At 50.0% G+C, this 19,065-nt stretch overlaps 5 protein-coding genes across 5 annotated transcripts; 2 read left to right on the top strand and 3 right to left on the bottom strand.

Moving 5' to 3' along the window:
- Window positions 1-538: 538 nt before the first annotated feature.
- Window positions 539-1,771, bottom strand: Aspvir_006857 (C2H2-type zinc finger protein; the record flags this gene model as incomplete). The annotated part of the gene is made up of 2 exons (XM_043270047.1): window positions 539-1,164; window positions 1,240-1,771. The coding sequence occupies 2 exons, from the start codon at window positions 1,769-1,771 to the stop codon at window positions 539-541; spliced, it is 1,158 nt and encodes a 385-aa protein (XP_043125982.1).
- Window positions 1,772-2,359: 588 nt separating this feature from the next.
- On the bottom strand, window positions 2,360-3,441 carry Aspvir_006856 (aldo/keto reductase family protein; the record flags this gene model as incomplete). The annotated part of the gene is made up of 3 exons (XM_043270046.1): window positions 2,360-2,840; window positions 2,893-3,325; window positions 3,390-3,441. The coding sequence occupies 3 exons, from the start codon at window positions 3,439-3,441 to the stop codon at window positions 2,360-2,362; spliced, it is 966 nt and encodes a 321-aa protein (XP_043125981.1).
- A 632-nt stretch (window positions 3,442-4,073) lies between these two features.
- Aspvir_006855 (uncharacterized protein) lies at window positions 4,074-4,602 on the bottom strand (the record flags this gene model as incomplete). Its single annotated transcript, XM_043270045.1, has 2 exons — window positions 4,074-4,397; window positions 4,456-4,602. 2 exons carry the CDS (start codon window positions 4,600-4,602, stop codon window positions 4,074-4,076), a joined length of 471 nt encoding a protein of 156 aa, XP_043125980.1.
- A 9,629-nt stretch (window positions 4,603-14,231) lies between these two features.
- Window positions 14,232-15,092, top strand: Aspvir_006854 (C2H2-type zinc finger protein; the record flags this gene model as incomplete). Its single annotated transcript, XM_043270044.1, has 1 exon — window positions 14,232-15,092. The coding sequence occupies one exon, from the start codon at window positions 14,232-14,234 to the stop codon at window positions 15,090-15,092; it is 861 nt and encodes a 286-aa protein (XP_043125979.1).
- A 1,497-nt stretch (window positions 15,093-16,589) lies between these two features.
- Window positions 16,590-18,572, top strand: Aspvir_006853 (uncharacterized protein; the record flags this gene model as incomplete). The annotated part of the gene is made up of 2 exons (XM_043270043.1): window positions 16,590-16,962; window positions 17,047-18,572. The coding sequence occupies 2 exons, from the start codon at window positions 16,590-16,592 to the stop codon at window positions 18,570-18,572; spliced, it is 1,899 nt and encodes a 632-aa protein (XP_043125978.1).
- Window positions 18,573-19,065: the final 493 nt, after the last annotated feature.

The following is a 19,065-nucleotide window of genomic DNA, read 5'->3' as shown; positions in this document are numbered from 1 at the left end:
TGCGTTGTAGACCTCTTCTTTTTTTTCATGTCATCTTTGATGCTTACGGTGTGGCGGCTTTTAGCGATCATCTGGGCTTGACATTGTGTCGAATATCTTATTTCATCTGAGCTTTTTTTTGCAGGGACATGGAGAGGGAAAAAAGAACATGATTCATATCACTCATCACTCATCACTTCTGTGCTTGATCGTGGATGCTCTTGAAGATCTTTCGTAGTCAGCGTAGGATGAGTTGGATATTGGTCTGATCACAGCACCTGGAAGACTACAAAGAAGTACAACGACTCGGTGCGATATAGGTAGTGGAACGGTACATTGATTTCCAGATTCCCGACCTATCAAAATAATGATACAAGACATTTTTGTTTGATCTGCAGATACAACCATGCACTGAAAAGTCCGATGTGCCTGTGCCACATGGAATCGCAAGTACGTAGAAAAATCCACAAAGACGCCGAAAGCTTAACCCGCGAAAGACCAGTAGAGAGAGGAAGTAGGTAGGTATACGGAGTAGGAGACAGAGTCAAGTAGCACGAGATCATGGAGGAATGGACATTGAGTCGCGGCTCAGATTCGCCTCGGCTTCAGCCACAGCTACATGCTGTCCTCGCTGCTGTTTCTGGACACCATTTGGGGTACTGTCTGATTCAGCTGGGAGACCCTCCGTGGCCACAATGGCACTGAACAACCGGAGTTCGGCGTCGATGACATCGTCGAAGATGGTCTCCTTCTCCAGCCACGCCTGCTTCCTCTTCGGCCTGATCTTCTCCCATTCCTCCTTCAGCTCCTGGCCTTCCTTCTCGGCCCAGTGGATCTGCCGACGGAGAAGCCGGTAGAGATCGTAAGGCCGGAGCTGGAGCTCGTGCTCGTCGAACCCGATCTCGGAACCGAACTCGGGTAGTTCGAGCTCGTCGAGGTCCTCGGGGACGACTGCCTCATCGTTGGCGATCTCGCTATATCTGTCTGCCTCGTCCTTAGGTTGCGACAGCTTCAGCTTGATGCGCTGGAGTTTACTGACGGGGGTTCCGGCAGGGGTTCCCATCGCGGAGGCTGGGACATTGTGGCCTTTCGGTACGGGGTCGGAGGGTCGGAGGGCTTCTGTCTCGTGGACGGTTCGCATGTGTTTGGCGAGGGCGTCTGAACGGGTGAAACTGCGGTCGCATTCTGGAGGGATTTGTTAGCGCCGCACTCAATGGGGATTCTAATCAAGCAGAACAAGGGAGGATGAGAGGTTCTCACCTGGTAACGCGCAGTAGAATGGTTTCTCCCTCGTATGGCTTCTCATGTGTGCGCGCAGTGCGTAGCCGCTCGCATGCGTTTGGCCCTTTCGAGGACAGTCGGACCACTCGCAGGAGTATCTCTTCTGTCGGTTACCGACATGATCGTTGTGGATGTGCTGGACCAGATCGTCCATGTTGCCGAGATCGCCAACATTGCATCCCTCCCACCGACACACGGTAACCTGGTCGTTGCCCTGGCCGCTGTAGTCGTCATCCTGGCTGCCACCTATCAGGGCCAGGAGGGTGGGAGAGTTGGGGATGTCGCCGGAGGTATCTGACGAGATCGAGGTCGAGGGGGAGGTCGGTGGGAGATCTTCTTGAAATGTGGTCGAGAGAGGAGTATTGCGATCCCATGACGCGACACCGGTGCGACGACGCTTGGAAGGAGGCAGGGTTGAGGCCGACGGCGAGAAGGCATGCTTGAGGTCTTCGCGATCCGACATTTCGTCGGACGCAATCGAGGAGAGGGGGGAACCGGGAGATTCGGTCATTGGGATAGGCGTTGAAGCCAACGCCGGGGACGAAGAAGTTGAGAATTGATGCTGAACTGGATAAAAAACTGCTGCCGATAGCGCTTCAATGGCGACACTTGCGGAGTGTTGCTGATGTTTGATTCGAGTATACATGCAGCGAGCAACACGTGATGAGGCTATTCCGATCGAAGAAAAACCCGCACAATCACCAAATCTTCTCTCTTTCTCCTATTCATCTTCAAACAACAATCAATTGCTCGACAGCATGTCATCAGTAGACTATTGCCATCATCGAATGAACACAGCAGCTCAGCTTGGAAACTAATGTAAGTACTACTGTCAGCCCGCTCCTTTTGCATGATGATTTAATCAAGAATTCTGCAATGCGGACAATCTCCAGTCTTTTGTGAGATTGCATGTTGACTATTCTACACTTGATCTGACTTATTCTTTGAGCTTAACTGTGTTCTATCATATACATTTCACAACAATGTGCTGACAAGATCAGATTATAGGATTATATATCAGGATAGCTGTCTGTTCTCAGTTCCTTACTTTACATGTACCATATTCAATACAAATCTCTCCGCAACAATGAACAATTGCCTAGTACCGAGCACCACGGACTTCGTTCTCTTTAAGAATTCCGTCAAGCTCAGCCATTTCGGCATCGGATAGACGGGGAACGCCCTGCGAATTCTGCGTAACCTTGTCGCTCGTTGTACCCCCAGGGATCGGAATGATGGTAGGCATACCTGGCTTGCCGCTCAGGGTCAGCAGCCAGGCCAAAGCGATCTGGGCGGGTGCGACGCCCTTGCGAGAGGCCAAACCCTTGACCTCGTTGACAAGCTTGATGTTGTGCTTCATTGTGTCGTCCTGGTACTTAGGCAGCATCTTTCGAAAGTCACCCTTGGGAATCTCAGATACGCTAGTGAAAGCACCGGCCAGCACTCCACGGCCCAGAGGCGAGTACGCGACGAGTGGAATCCCCAGTTCCGCACAGGTCTCGGCCACGCCGTCCTGCAGGGTGTGGGTGTCCCAGAGAGAGAGCTCAACCTCTACCGCGGCAATTGGGTGGACTTTGTGTCTGTTCTCGGTCATTAGTAACAGCGTAGTGGCAAATCAGAAGTAGAACGTACGCTCGCCGGATCGTCTCCGCATTCACCTCACTCAGCCCAATTCCCTTGATCTTGCCCTCCTTGACCAGCTGAGCCAGGATCGTCACCGTCTGCTCGACCGTCGTGTTAGGATCCTGCCGGGCGCACTCGAAGATATCCACCGACTTCTTCCCGTCCAACACACGTAGACACTCATCCACGCTGCGGCGGATATTCGCCTCCGAGCCATCCGGAACAAGCTGGCCCGGCTTCACGCCGCCCTTGATACTCAGAACCACCCTGTCTGCGTTCTCGGGGTACTTGGTGAAGTACTTGTTCAGCAGGTGCAGCGAGTTATACTCCGGGGTGCCGTAGAGCTCGCCGCCGTTCCAGAAGTTCGAGCCGAGGGCGAGGGCCGTGTTCAGTGTTTCGAAGCATGTCTCTTCAGAGGGGGGTTGGGGGTTCCATGTCATTCCTGGTCTGTGTCAGTAGTGAGCTCATTGAGCGGAGAGCCACGAATTAATTAAAGAATAACGTACTCATCATGCCGTAGCCCGTGGGGCCAATTTCTTTTCCAACGAGAGAAGGCATTTTTTTCCCTTTCTTTTACCAGAGGATTGCGTGTCTATGTGCAATTAGTGTATCTCAGCGATTGATCTCAGGCAAATGGTAGGGAATATTGTTGTATTTATGCTTCGGCTGCCCTCGGTCAACTGGATGAATACTAATTTGTTGCATCATTCATGGTCCACCCCGCACCGGATACCGACAGCGGCGGACTTAGCTGTCTTATCACCGCCAAGCTTACACTCTCGGGCTCTGTCCATCTTCTATCGATTTCTATGAGTTAGCCCGGGCAAAGGGGCGGTCATCGAGAATCCGAAAGCTGTGATTACCATGCTTGTGCTCGCTGTCCGATTTTAGACGGACTTAAAAGTAAAAAAAGATTACGGATCATGGTGCGAATGCCGATGTTCCAGGTATGAAAGACGGAGTATGAGAGGAAAAGATTTTGGTCGAGATGTACTTTTTATTATCTATCGCTGACTCGTACATAACCTGCCATCATAACTCATTAGCGTCTACCACGCTGAAGCGTTTATCGCCCTGAAGAAGAGAAGGACACCATCAAGAGAAGAGCCAACAGAAACCGCAAAACAGATGACCATCCCAGTCTCGATAGACCAAAACCATCATATTCAGAAACTCCAAGTCAGAACGTCTCAAACTAGCGTAACCTCATCCTGAGTGAGGAACGCCTCGTGGAACTTGTCAACAATTGTGGAGAGAACATCATCCACGAACCCGACAGGGTCCGATGGGTCCTCGGTCTGCTTGTCATCCGAGTTGTTCTTGGCTTCGTCGACGATGGAGGCGTTGTGATCGGCCGTGATGGTGTTGCTGGCGCTGTTGCTGTCGTCGATGGCACCGGAGTCCTCCATCTTCGACTTCCAGTCGTCTAGCTTGTCCAGGGCGTTGAGACCGAGCGAGTCGAAGAGATTCTTCATGATCTCGTCGCGGTATTCGTCGGATGAAGGGACCACTCTCTGCGGAGCTGTTAGTGGTTGGGTTGTATGTATGTGGTGAAGGGGATAAGGCACGTACGGGATTAGCAGATCTCGAGTGGAGATCAGATCTTGACAGGCCACTTCCTGACTTGGAGACGGGACGAGTCGACCCCAGGGAGGATAGAGCTAGGATGGTCAGGAGGAGGAAGTTCAGGAGCATCGATGACCGCGTTGACTGCGACATGTTGAGCGACCGAGCGGGATAGAGACTGTAGGCTCTTGTGGCTTGCTTCGGTGATGTAGAATGACGATGTCTTGACGATCCAAATGGTCTGGTGGAGGATGATGTGAGGATGGATGATGATTCTGGCAACGATTCCAACGATCATCGAGCACTTCATATACCCCATGCATTGCCGGATCCTCCCTTGCGCGGTCGATCTGCCGCCGTCAGGAATGCGGGAGTGGCTGGGGAAGCAACGGCCACAAGGGCCAGGATTCCTCAGACTGCCTGCCACGGCTTCGAGATCGGTCGATATCTGCTAGTGCGGCTGCTGATAAGATGGACTACATGGCTACCTCATTGTTGTGGCGCCAAACTGGAATGATGCGCCTGGGGAAAGAATTGTAGACGTAGCCTATCATGTATAGTTCCTAGCATTCTATTCATCTCTCCAGTTAGTAGATGGCTGTCATATTTCACACAGGTACTGACCTTGGGGGAACAGATGAAGGGGTGCAGAGGTGGCCGGCCCTCTGACATTCCACTCTATAACACCCATGCCACTAGTGCAAGACTATTCTTGCCACTGAACATCATGGAACCCGCCACTATTATAGTACAAATTCCACGTTTTGCGGAGTTTGTAGCAGTTAGGGTTTCATTCCCGAGTGATAGAACATCGCATAGCCTGGCGTTGCCCTATGTAGTGGCATAACTATCTTCAATAGCATTCACGGCTGTGGTCTAAATATGTTGTCCCACGCTCAAGGACAATGGGCCTGGTCAAACTGATTGTGCTTGAGAGACAGTTTGACAGTAGACTCACTATAGCCAATGTCACATGTATATCCAATGTTAAGCTTATAACTATACTAAAGTCTGAACAATGATGCGGTGGATGCCGGACGATCTCCCGCAGTCACCCGAACAGATTGAATACCATGGAATCCTGCCAGAGTTGCCGTCGATATTAACACATGTTACATCGTCCTGATACCTTTTCCCTCTTCCCTCGAGAAATATTATCTTTTACCGCCTCAATTTCGCAGAGAATCGCTTAAGGCCTACCCTCAAACTCCTCGAATTGCCCACAAACAAAGACCTCTACAACCAAGGCCTCGAACCCGCCAGGCCGTTGTGGGTAACAAGCACGGGCCTGGAGAAACATCTGGAGCAGCCCGGGTAGACCGCAAGCAGCGCAGCCTCTTCAACATCGGGATGTTGACGGCATTGAACCGCTCGCATGAGCTGGGTGTTCATATCTGCGGTGCAGTCAACAATGGACTGACGGGGATCGAGAACAGGGAGGCGATCATGCATGCGACCGTTTATTGCGGTGCGCCGGTTGGAATGGAGGCAACGAGGATGGCGGAGCGGGTGTTAGTGAGATGGCTGACCTAGAGGAGTATCAGCAGAAATAAAGTAATCGATCTATGATATGTGATAAGTCTCCAGATTGTACAGAAGGTCAAGAAGGGTCTGTCTGGTGCCACTAACTCGAGTCTTGTCAATTCTCCCATAGCGATTCGCTGCCTGATGTTTGTCCATGGTCCACTGGTTTATAGACTTTTGGGCAAAGGACTGGTATACCTGGAGTCTAGGTTGTTCGGCAGACCGTTTTCAGGTTTTCGCGGACGGATCCCATTGACGAAACCGAGTAGAGGCGGTTTATTTGCCTTGAGCTGGCTGATTGTATCGGTAGAGATGTCTGAAGGCAGTGTAGGACGTACTAAAGTCATTCTATCTCCTGCACATGACTGCTCTGCCTTGTTAGTTGAGCCAGTAAATCATTGCTGGTTGTAGCTCAATGCAAGTCCAGTTTGCAGCCAGCTTGAACGTCCTTCAAGCCCCTCAATCCACGAGTCTCATTATTTGAGCACCCAAGAACTAGAGACTACATGATAGGCAAGGCACAGCTGCTGCAGGTTTGCTGAGGTTGCATCTAAAAGCCTGAAATGCAAGCCTGTCTCCGCTACGCAGTACTTGTATATCTAAGCCACAGCAAACAACGTGTACTTCTATCAAGAGGGACTGCCTCGCCCTTCGAGAACGCTCAGAACCGAAGCGATACTCCGTATGCCCCTGCTCAGCCTCCTTGTCAATCAACCCGAGCCAATGACGGAACGCGGATAACACAGATCGCAAACGCAGCTGTATGTCCAATATGTGGCTGACACTGACAAGAGAACAGCTGCACCAGGCAGAAATATTCTTGACGCGGGCTGACCCATTTGCATGAGTGAAGCTTGTCAGTGTCGCTAGGGGTTGACGTGATACGGCTGCATCGCATGAGTCAAATCCTAGACGGGAAGGAAACAAATGAACCAGCATAAAATCTCCATAATCTAGTTTCTTTGGCGCATAAACTATGAACATACGGAGTACGAATACTCAGCTCATTGATATCCAGCGAAACCCTGGCCTGACATTTACTCGTAGTAGTCTATCTAACCCACTTCGGCCCTCATCCGGACAACCCTAGTCGAAGGCGTCTGCGCCCCACCTGCTAACCACTGGCATTCGTATGCATCTACGTAAGTTGGCGGTTTATTAAAGTTATCGAATCATCGAGCGAGGACGCCATAAGGCTAGTGATGCAGTAGTAGGGCGCCTCGGGGGGTTCTAGTTCTACTACGTCCCTAGGTAAGGTAGTGATTCGAGGCCCTGTGGCTTACGTATTGCCGCATGACCAGCCACAGGCAAGCGCTAAGTGCACAACGAGATTAGGTAGCATACGTAGGCCCTGGTATCAGGGCCTACCACTAGACATCTGGGAATCAGTCCCATGAAGCTATCTAACTATCTTGGTGCTAGACGCCGCCTTTTCTTGATTCTAGGAGCGTCTACGCGTGGCCATGGGCAGGTCGAGAACCCCCACCGAGTGACGTTTCTGCTTACGCAGCTTATTGCAACTAAGCTTTGCCCTTGTCTTCGTCATTGTTGTGACTCCTGTGAGGACTGATTTTGTCTCGTGTCCTGGGGTCCAATCTTTTCTTTTTCTTTTCTTTCCCTTTTGGGCTGGTGTGGCTTGTTGTTTTCGGTTCAGACGGGAGTCCCCTATCTGATGTGGGCTGTTGCACTGGTGGTTTGGATTGCTTGTTTGACGCGTACTATGTACTCCATTGTCAAGTCTAATAGGCTGTTTAGCAAATATGGATGCCAAAGTACAAATTGCGAAATGGTGAATAGGACGAACGAGAGAGTCAGGTTTCTCTGCTCCACAACTGCGTGAGGGGAAATGCAGTCCCACAATCCAGTATGACTGACTCGAGGGTCAGGGTACTGGGGAGGTATCTTAGTTCAACGTTTACAAAATAAATTACATGGTACGCGTTAGGTACCGTACATTAGCTGAAATACTGCCACTTCATTTTACGTTACCTGGATACAGTCCAAGTTAAGGTACTTTACCTTGGTTAATACCCGCTACAGCCAGGGTTTGGGCCCCAACTTTGCGTAAGAAGACCCTGAAGATCTTGACTCCAAGAACGGGATTATCCAGCCAAGGCAATTGAATAGCAACAATCCCTAAATGTACTCTGTTGAAATGAGCTATCAAAGTAAAAAGTTTTCACTGCATAATATTATACTATCTTATTAGTATCAATCTCTACTTAGAATGCAATCCAATCCTGAATTGTCCGAACCCATTCCTGATCGTTGAGACCCTGCCTGGTCTGTTTTCACGGATATTCTCCGGGCTAACTCAATCCAAGCGATTCTCAGGGTCTGGGCCTCTTTTTTCCCGTCGTGGCGGTTTCAATTGTTCCTTCGGCAGAAGCATGATTGCATTTGTCCGATGCTGTGATCGTCAGGATTCACATCTCAGCAGGGCTCCCGCTCTACTGCCTGGTTGCCTTGTCAATGTCTCATAATTCCTTGAGATTATTCTAGTTACACTGCATATGGTCATCCTATCAAGTCCAAACGAGGCCAACAGAATTGTAGCAGATGCGCATAAATAAGGTAGTGCAGCAGCTGTAGGTAGCCTGGTAGTAGTTCTATGTGGTAGTGGCAAGCTGATCCTGCCAAGGACTAGATAAGGACCCTTGTTTAAAATCCAGTAGATGACTCCGGAGATAAACACCTCTCGAACCCTATATCCACACGGCTGGCCTGATGCCCGGCTTACTGCAAGTGGCAGTGCAATCAGTTGAAAAAGAGGCGCAAATGCCTACGTATGCAAAGCGCCACTGAAATCTAAAAGAGAGTGTCCATCAAGCATTATTGGGTATCTCCAAGGGTCCGAAAAGGAAAAAAATAGAACTACCCTACTCCGTACTGCAAATGCTTTCACGGGATTTCTACGGAGTAGTTCTAACCACTTGTAACTGTAAGCCTCTGATCCGGCGCTTGTTGGCGGTCCCTTGATTGGCCCTTGGGCTAATTTTAGGGCTGTGAACTGAGACAGGGTCAGCATTTCGGCAGGGTAGCCTGGCAGTACGACCAAGCCAGCCAGTATCTAAGCCGAAGTCGGCGATGACTTAGATGCTGCTTCTAATTGGCATGGGCTACAGCTCAGTATACACTTGCGGTTGGATTTGCAGACCCTGTTGACCGTCCACGACGGATGTATGACGAGGGTTTTAGTGTTTCATCAGCCAGACAAGTCTGACAAATAATCGCGATCAGGACTCGACTGAGGTTGGCAGCATAGGATTATTGGGAACGGTGGGGAATCTTTGGGTGTAGATGGAACGGGAGCCGTCCACCAGGATCAGGAGGATGATACTTGGGTTGTTCTGGGCTGCATCAGCTAGGTGTGTTCTGTAAATCGGTCATAGCCTCATAGGAAATGTCTTACCGTAGGATGATCGGCTGGTGGAGTAGCTGACCGGATACGAATACGACGGGTGCGAGGTAAGCCCTCGGCGTCGGCACTTGTGGTATCCGTGTTACTGGACAAGAGTCAACAATGTTTAACTGTATCTGGTAGTGCGTTTGTCGAGGAGACGATGAGCTACCTCACTAATCAGTGCAGCACAGCTAGGGTCCTTCATCTCGTCTGGATCTACTCCGTAGACAGTAGAGTAGTCGGTGGTAGTTAGGGGCACTGTGAAAACCGGAAACACCTAGAGCAACATTAGACAGCACCAAACTACTGTAGGGACTACGTAGCTCGGTTTAGCCTTCTCTAGTCAACCCCATGATCCAAAGTGGCTTTGTCCGTACTGGTTAGAGCAGAGTCGTGGTATACGTAACCCTCGACGCGGCTGCGATGCTTGCCCATTCCCTCGCTTCAGGATCATCTCTAGAAGGTGAATGTGATTTACAGCCTTACAGTGCCCCGCAGTTGCTGCTCGCAAGATGTACGACCAAGACACTGAGCGTGTCGGCACAGCGTCTTATGATGACCATCGCTCATATACCCCTCTATGAGGGCGGGAATCAGTCATGTTGATGAGCAGTTTCTAGACTCTCGGCGAATGATGATCAGCGCTTTGGTCGAATCTTGACGACGTGTCAATTTCCTCATCAGCTTAGCCGTTATTGTCATCTGTCACCTGCCGCTATGCATTAGGCATTCTCGGGTTTGGTCTAGATATCGGTTTGCGTTTCTGAAAGATGGGACAGGTGTCCAGGGAAAAGAGGGACATCCAAGGAGTCAAAGACACATGCGCCATGCTCCGAAGAGAAATAGCATTTTGCTGGATGGTCCTGCTTGACGACAGTAATACCTCGGATGCTTGGTGTGAATGACTCTTTACTTGTTTCCGTCGAAATAGTCATGACAACATGTTACAGGAGTTAGAATATCCAAATCTCACTTCATGGGTAAGGCGCGGAAGCCTCACAGAAGTGCTTCCCCTAACTGCTAACCTCCTGACGCGTATGTTGCAATTATGTGGAGTAATTCTTTCGGCAATAATGTGAATGGCCTGATCTCCCAATACTAAACAGTTGCGACACCGGGCAGGCCAGTTTGAGATTAATGATATCTAAGTCCGAGCTCATTATCTCCTGTTTAGAATGGAGTTATGGACGGCTTCTCAACCATCAAGTGAGCGTGGACAACGCGTATGCGCGGTTCATCATGTGTCCAGAGGAACTGGCTAGATCTAGGAGCTCTACAGAGCTTCAGCATGGACATCATCATCTAGCAGAAAGGGAAACTGGACCACGATATGGACACACCTATCATCAAGCGAGTTTTGTTGTCTATTAACCGAAACAGGGTCCGTTTGTGGCTTGTGGCTTCTTGGATTCGTCAGACAGTTTGACCAGTAGACAAGGAATTAACCTATTATGGGTGCCAACCAGCGGTATGAAAATAAATTCGAAGCTACTTGATGTTCTCAAGATGGTCGAGTTTTCCAGAACACTAATGGAATGAAATGGGGACAGAAAACAGAGTACTCCGGAGTCAAGTTGACAACCTAGACTACAATTCATACGAAAGAGATACATACATCCACAGTTGAGTCCAGCCACATACAGGACGTAATCATTACTTACATACAGGCGTACTCGGGTTTCGCACGTCCGACCATGTCAAACCCGAGACGGGCGGACAAGAGTACCCAAAGAGGGATTTGATAATCTATCTTGATTATCTGATGAGAAATCAAACTCGGCGATCATGAGGGCCGACTTACATCAACATACAGTCATTTCAGCTCAGAAGCTGTGAGAGTAGTAAGGAACCCTCCAATCATCCCATAATTACATTTCTGACGACTCAATGCACAAATTATTGTTTGATCGCCGCATTTGCATGGCTTCGGATGATGGGAACCTGTATGGGTAAAAGCTTGTCCGGGAATATTTTACAGGTACGGAGTGGAGGGAAAACGAACAGGGCTGGTCATGATAGGCAAAAGGACCTTCTTCCCAGCACGAGCTGCCAAAACTGCTTATCAGCACAATTGACCTAGATTTAATCTGATAAACACAGTATTGGGTTTGGGACTCTTTCATCGCTGACCTAGGCAGTAAATAATGGAATAAACCCCAAGAATAATACCTATGTACTTGTTTTTGGTAGACCCAATATTTTACTTCTTAAGGTTTCCCGTATGCTCATGCGGGAAGTTGGTAAGAAGATACTCAGTATTTGAGTTTCTGCCTCTTGAGTTTCTTTATTTACATGCAGAAATTTCCTCCCGGAAGATTACAGTATCTGTGTATTAAGGTACCACTCTGCACCCAAGACTCCAGACTCTATGTTTATGAATGCTAAAGACGCCAACAATCCATTCCTCCCCCTTCATTTATGCCAGCCTACCCTAATCACTCTTGAGTATAGTCGCTTCTACTAGGAGCAGGGACTTTTGGAAGTTTTTAGTCACATCCACAAGACACCACAATGATACCACATCAACGGCACTACAGCCGACCTAACCGGGAGCCAATCCCCTACTTCCAATATCATCCTGTTTGCTGAAAATAATATCTACAGTATTAATATATTTATTTACTCCTTTGCTAAGGTAGCCTTCCTGGCTGACGACAGGCACACGTATCAGCCAGGGGCGCAGCCAATGATGGTGGAGTGATAAGTCTGGTTGGAACGGGGTTCTGAGGGTCCTGCAGATGAAGGGTCTACAGTCTGCCTTTACATAGGTGGTAAAGTATTCCTACGACGAAGGATTAGGTACCTATCAGAACAAATCATATTTTGATACTCGTACCTATATTTTCCCCTTCATCCAGCATCATGGTACTATTGTTTGCTGCCTGCGGTCTGTTGTAGGTAAGGTAGATTATCAGATTAAACATGTACCAGAGAGTACAAGTACCTAACAAAACCCCTCTGGCGTAGTCAGCGGAGCAATTGACCCCCGTAGACTAAAGCTCACCCACCCACAATACTGTGGCTGCTCTCTTGGTGAGCTCCATAACTTTCTGTTAGTTGTTACCGGACCCCAACATCAGCCAACTAGGTAGTGTGCCCAAGTTCTGGATGTACTTCGGAGATACCTGAGCCACATTATGCCATGGGCCACGGCGTAATCTTCCTAGAACTCCTTGACAATGCGTATGCATATTTCGCACTTTCAAAAAAAGTAGCATTACTTTTCAGATATCAGAGAATATACAATGAGATAGACACTGACTTTATTGCCGTACCTTGGCAAATTTACTTCACTCTGTACCACTGGTATATGTGCTTGTAATAGGGGTAAGGCCATACTTTACTTGTCCAAACAAAGGCTGACCTAAGACCATCTATTTGTCTACATATCAAAATAATCAACATCCATCTATTGTTTCCATCTGAATTGATTATTGGGTATTCTATCTTACTTAGTATTCTACAAATGAAGATGCCTATTTTTTCTCCACTCCCTCCACTAGTGCTGTGGATTCTTGTATTCTTTTACTCAAACCCACCAAGCCACTAGTTTATCCATCGCTCACTGACTTTCAGCATGGCCAGAGCTCCTCCGAAGACCCTGGACGGGTTTCAAGATGCTCCTGGTAACTTCTGTAGTCAGTCTTCGTCGTCGTCGCCGTCGTCGTTGCCGTTGTCGTCGTCTTCTTCTTCTTCTTCATCTTTTAATACTCTTTGGCTTCATATTTTGCTCTCTCTGCTCCATCTCCCCCTTCTCCTGACTTCCTGTCATTCATCACCTTTTCTCCTATCATCAAGCTGATTTCCGCTTCTCTAACCCCTCTACACTCTTTTTTTTTCTTTCCTAATCCGACTCTTCCGTTCCCCCTCCTCTATAATCACTCCCGCATATACCGTCCATCATTGATATCTCATCTCTCCTCCTTTTACCAAGAAGTTGCCGGACTAGTTCCTCATCGATAGGTCTATCGGCCGTCCAGTCTGCTGTCTTCATCGATTCTGCCATCATTTGGTGGCCATCTCAACTACCGCTAAATTCATTATCGCACATGAAATAGACCATTGGGCTCTACTATTTTCTGGCATCGGAATTTTTCTCGCCTCGCACTTTTCTGAAAGATTGTCCTGAAGATTGTGGCAAGAATCCTGCTTCACGCATTTCCAGTTCGAGTTCTCTGTCTGGTGCATAAGGCGAGCGGTACGACCGGGCCAGTTTGAAACCTCTGTCAAGGGCATCGCAACGCTCCAACGATCGATTTCTTTTTGCCAAGAGAACAGGGGGATTTGCTCTGCGATAACTGCTCCATACTGACTATTATCGGTTGGCGGTGGGTCGTTCTTGGCCCTTGGCTCTTCTTACGATCAAAAGGGCTGTGTAATATCCATCCGGGAATCCAGCAGCGTCAAGACAGGCCAGACCGTAAGGCAGAGACGCCTTAGTGTACTTGTCAGGCTGCTGCGGTTCGATCCGCGCAATCAATTGCTTTCTCTGCAGATCTGGTCGTGTTACACGAGCGAAAGAACAAACATATTCAAATACAGCTGGTTCGTCTGTCTTCCTTTAATCCCGAGATTCTTCTTCTTTGACGGTTCCCCGTGCGCTTCTTCCCTTATTTTGTTTTCTTCCTCTTTTCCTTCTTTGAGCATTTTCATTTGGGATGGACGGGAGGTCTTTTACGGCCTCAGTCACACAGTCTTGAACTTGTTCATGGAAACAAGAAAGAACGGGGGAAGAAAGCAAGCCGGGGGAGATCAAGGATGGACTGAGGGTTAACAACAGACAAGAAGCCAAAACGGAGAGCTAACCCGTCATCCTTTAATTCAGGTGCAGTCAGTAAGACTGCTGGGTCACGAGATGGCCAGTTGCAAGTCCAGCTTCGTTTCCATCTTGAACAATGATGACCATCCATCATTTGCAGTTCGATCAAGCCCTGGGATCTCCAGACAGCCATCCACCTCTTCATCATACTCCTATCAGTCAGAACAGCAGCCACGAACTCTGTTACCCGACTACAGCTATGGATCTCCCCACACAGAGTTGACTGCACGATCTCCTGGCAGGGTAAATCGACAACCATTTGACCCGGTTTCGGAAGCGATGCAGCCCGCGTCGCCTGGATCCTCTGATTGCTCTTCCTACGATTACATCAGTCAGAACAGCGCGGTCAGTTACTATCGCTCTGGCCGACAAGATCCGTACGCTTACCCCCCTCCCACGATTGCACCCGCCGAGAAGCGTCTGAGCGGCAACTCGGTCTCTGACCCCCCATCCCCGCCGCGATCCATTGGCGGATCGAAAGACGCAGCGGGAGCCAAAGGGGCCAGAAAGAACAAATATCCTTGTCCATTCGCGGCCAGCCATGGATGTTCAGCGACTTTCACCACTTCGGGCCACGCCGCACGCCACGGCAAGAAACACACGGGAGAGAAGAGTGTGCATTGCCCCATATGCAACAAGGCCTTTACTCGGAAGGATAACATGAAACAACATATCCGAACTCACCGCACCCATTCAGAAGATATGCCTTCGGGAACAGGCGACCGCGACGGCGAGGCTGCCAGCAGCCGGTGGGCAACCGGGCGAACCAGCCCACCATATAGCCATTCGCGGTCGACGAGTCAGTCGCAGACGGATGGGACTGTCTATCACCGCAGCACGAGTACCATGAATATGACGACGTCTAGCGGAAGCCAACGTCGGCATTCGCCTTACTGAGGTGAATACTCTGTATGAGTTGATAATGAGAAGCGATGCCTCAGGTGAACATGAGTTGAAAAGAAATGAAAGAGAATTCATGAGAAATGTTGTAAGGCAAAGGACACGGGGGATGCCACATATTCTATCCAAAATTTCTTTTATTCAGGAGTACAACTCCCCTGTCGGTCCGGCTTTTGATTCCTTTGGAGTCTCGGCGTTTATATCAAAGAGGCGCAAACGGTAGCGGCTGTGCAGCACGCTTTCTTTGGCACATTTCTTCAGCTCAGAATCTTTTGACCTCTACCGTCTGGGACAAGACGGAAAAGAGGGTTAGAAGTATCTCTACGGATTTCGATTGGGTGGAATGGCTTGTATATACCATGTATTATCTTCCTGCATGATTTCCCGATTGAATTGCCTGTTGTTCATATTTGGAATTGTGCGACCGGTTTTTCAGCTTTTTTTTTTTTTTTTTCATATTTCTCCATATGTCTTTTCATTCTGCGTGCATACCATGACCTCGTTGTCTGAGGATGTCCATGAAGGGCGTTTGCCGCCATGTACAGTACTCTTTATATTGATTGATGATGGTTAGCAAAAGGAAGCTACCATCCATAAATGATACGAGATATCATTCTCAATTACCGATACGAACTTTTGCTGCGTATAAATCCTACAATGGCCTTTGAACGCAGCTCTCATAGTTTGGTCGAGTACGGAGTAACCGAGATTAAGTTTCGTGGGACAGACAGAAAAAAGCGCGCTGCTGAGGTTTTGGTTTTCCGGATTAGGGGAATAGTATGTATCAGTGATTCAGTATAGAGAACAAAAGCTTAGGGCACTGGAACCACGGTACTAGGGCTTCTGGAAACAGGAACCGATGGATCCAGAGATGGAGCCGGAGAAACCCTGAGACTACATGAATATAGATAGTGATACTAGATAATAATAATAACCTGTAAATGTGGCTGATGTGACCTCTCTATCCATGCTCTCAGACTCTGCAACGCAGCATGACGTAGGTGCGCCTGAATGCCTGATTAGCTAATTTGATGCCCAGTCCTTGTCAACAGATGCCTGATGGATACCTGAGTGAGTGGACAGCTTCTAGCGAGTGCCTGAGGCCTAGAGAAAAAAGAAGATGATGAGCCACAGAAGAACGACAGATTGAAGACACATCATGCCACAATCATTTGTAGCACCGCCTCGAGAGGGCGGCAAATAGTGGACAAGTATCAGTGAAACCATTCTCATTCGACTCGAGTTTCACCAGCTCCATCCAGATACGTCACCGGCGCTTCCTTTCAGCCCGCTTGTTTTGCCCCCCGCTTTGGCCCTTTGGGTGTTAAGTTGCTTTCTTTATCTTTACCTTTCATCTAGTCTGGCCACCTTTCTTTCCATCTCCTCCTCTCATCCTATCTTCATCTTATTTCATCCTTTTCTCATCCATATGCACCGTCTTCATCGCGTTTAGATTCAACTGCTCCATACCAGCTAGTGCTACCACTGCTGACAATGGCCTACTACGACGATCGTCACTACCACCCCGCCCGCGATCGATACGCCCGGCCGGGACCCCCCAGCTACGAGGAAAACCCCTACTACTATACCGATCCCCGCAGTCGGGCCCCAACGGATCTTGTCCGTCGTCGCGACGGAAGCAACGAATCCCTGGATGACCTGCCCCGTCATTATCCCCCCAGCGATTATGGCTACGAATACGGTTATGGGCACCCCCCGAACCCGAGACGGTCTCGAGTAGCTACCGCGCAGGAGGGTGTGCGCAGATCCCATTCGCTGAACGGCAGGAGGAGAGCCTATTATGAGGAGTCAGATTACTCGTATCGACCCCGCCATGAGCGTCGTTCGAGGCATGACGGCGATAGACGTATGTATTGCCTACGGGAACTCTAGATGGGGAGTTGATGGACGGGAAAAAGATACCAGGTGATATGAGTGCTGACGAATGTAGTCGACCGCCACAAATACTCCCGTTCTTCATCAAGCAGTCGCTCTCCGCACCGTAGACGGCGCAAGTCCTTTTCCGAGCAGGCCCTGGGCGCTCTTGGTCTGGGCGCTGCGGCGTCCTCGGCTTCCAGAAACCGTGATCATAGCCGTGGTCGTGCTCATGGTCACCATGGCCGGTCACACTCGTACTCTCCCTCGCGCTCTCGCAGCAGAGACGGTAACCGTCGCGACAAGAGCGAGCAGCGCATGGCTCAGGCTGTCCGGGCTGCGCTGACCGCGGGAGCTGTCGAGGCCTTCCGTGTTCGCAAGGAACCCGGCGAGTGGACAGGCGAGAAAGGCAAACGGATCCTCACGGCTGCAATTACCGCCGCGGGTACAGATGGGCTGGTCGATCGTGACCCAAACAAGCACTCGAAGCGTCACATCGTCGAGTCTACGCTTGCGGGGCTGGCGGCCAACCATTTCGTGAATGGACCACGGTCAAAGTCGAGATCCAAATCCCGCGGTCGCCGCTCCGACAGCGACAGCAAGCTCAAGAACCTTGCCGCCACGGGCGCTCTAGCTGCAGTCGGCAAGGAGGCCTACGACCGCTTCAAGTCCCGCTCCCGGTCCCGTCATCGGGGCCGGTCCAGCTCACGCGACAGCTACGATGATAGCGACTCACCGCGGCGCCATCGCTCGCGCAAGCGGAGCAAGAGCGTGACGGACTACATTAACCGAGGCATGGAAGCGCTGGGGCTGGGGGACAAGGACAAGGATGACCGGCGAGGAAGACATCGTGGGCAGTCCTCACGCTACGATGACTACTCGGACAGCGATCGGGATAGTGAGCCTGGGTCTAGACGGGCCAGGCCCTCCAGAGATGTAGGTCGACCTCGTTCTGTTTATGCCACGCAACCACCAAGTTCTGCCATCACCACTACGTCTGGAGCGAGGGGCTCATATGCTGAAGACGGCCGCCACCACCACTCCACCTCGGACAGTGAATCATCTTCTGACCTGGGAGACAGTTCCGATGAGAAAAAGCAGCGCAAGAAGCTCAGCCAGCAGGCCCTAATGACGGCAGGTCTAGCCACCATAGCGACGGTCCACGCGGCACACGGGCTGCACAAGAACATGGAGAAGCGCAAGCAGCGCATGCGGATGGTGAAGGAGGGCGAGATGTCACCCGAGGAGGCCCGCCGGCGCCGGACCAAAGGCAACCTCGCCGACGCCGCCAGCATCGGCCTCTCCGCTCTGGGTATTAAAGGCGCCATCGCTGAGTGGAAGGAAGCCGACGAGAAGCGCAGGGAACGAGCCGAGTTCAAGAAAAAAAGCAAGGAACATCACCAAAAGCGTCAGCAGCGCCAGCGCAGTAAGAGCCAGAGTGCCGCCGGCCCGCCCTTGCCCTTGCCCTCCTGGCGCACGGTCTACCCGGACGAGATCGAGGAGAATGCCAGTTCTTCGGGATACTTGCGGTCACATGCTGGGAAGGTGCGATCGCCGAGTGTCGGGGCGGATATGAGATACCGGTCTTCGTACTGGAGTTGATGCGAGTTTGGGCAGGTTTCCAGCGTTTGGATGATATGCCATGATGATGACTATGACACGATACCGTACACGTATCACGACTTGACGACTTTCGGGTTTGCTTTGCGCTCTTCTTCTTCAATCTGTTTTTCTCAGCGTTTGTGTATCGGGACTAGAATGACCATTTCTCTCCGCAGAAAATTACAATTACCCCTTTAGTTTTAGTTTTGACAAACGTGCCAGCGAAGGAAATAGATAATTGTGACATGGCATCAGTCCACGATGCATATGGCATTTGATCCATTCAGACAGACGGGGTTGTGATCGGTATCAATACCGATGGAACCCTTGATCAACATAAAGAAGCAAGACCAAAAAAGTCTATGTACAGTCCGAGCCAGTGACAAGACAAAGACGGAGACGAAAAGAGATAGAAGAGGGAGAGAGATACAGAGGGATGGAATCCAATCAATATACAAACACAAACACCACGCCTTCCAGATGCCCTTTTAAC

This window comes from Aspergillus viridinutans, assembly GCF_018404265.1.
Source record: "Aspergillus viridinutans IFM 47045 DNA, scaffold_4, whole genome shotgun sequence".
In the NCBI taxonomy this organism is placed as follows: Eukaryota; Fungi; Ascomycota; class Eurotiomycetes; order Eurotiales; family Aspergillaceae; genus Aspergillus; species Aspergillus viridinutans.
The sequence above is the reverse complement of the archived record's forward strand: the minus strand, read 5'-3'. Positions and strand labels throughout refer to the sequence as shown.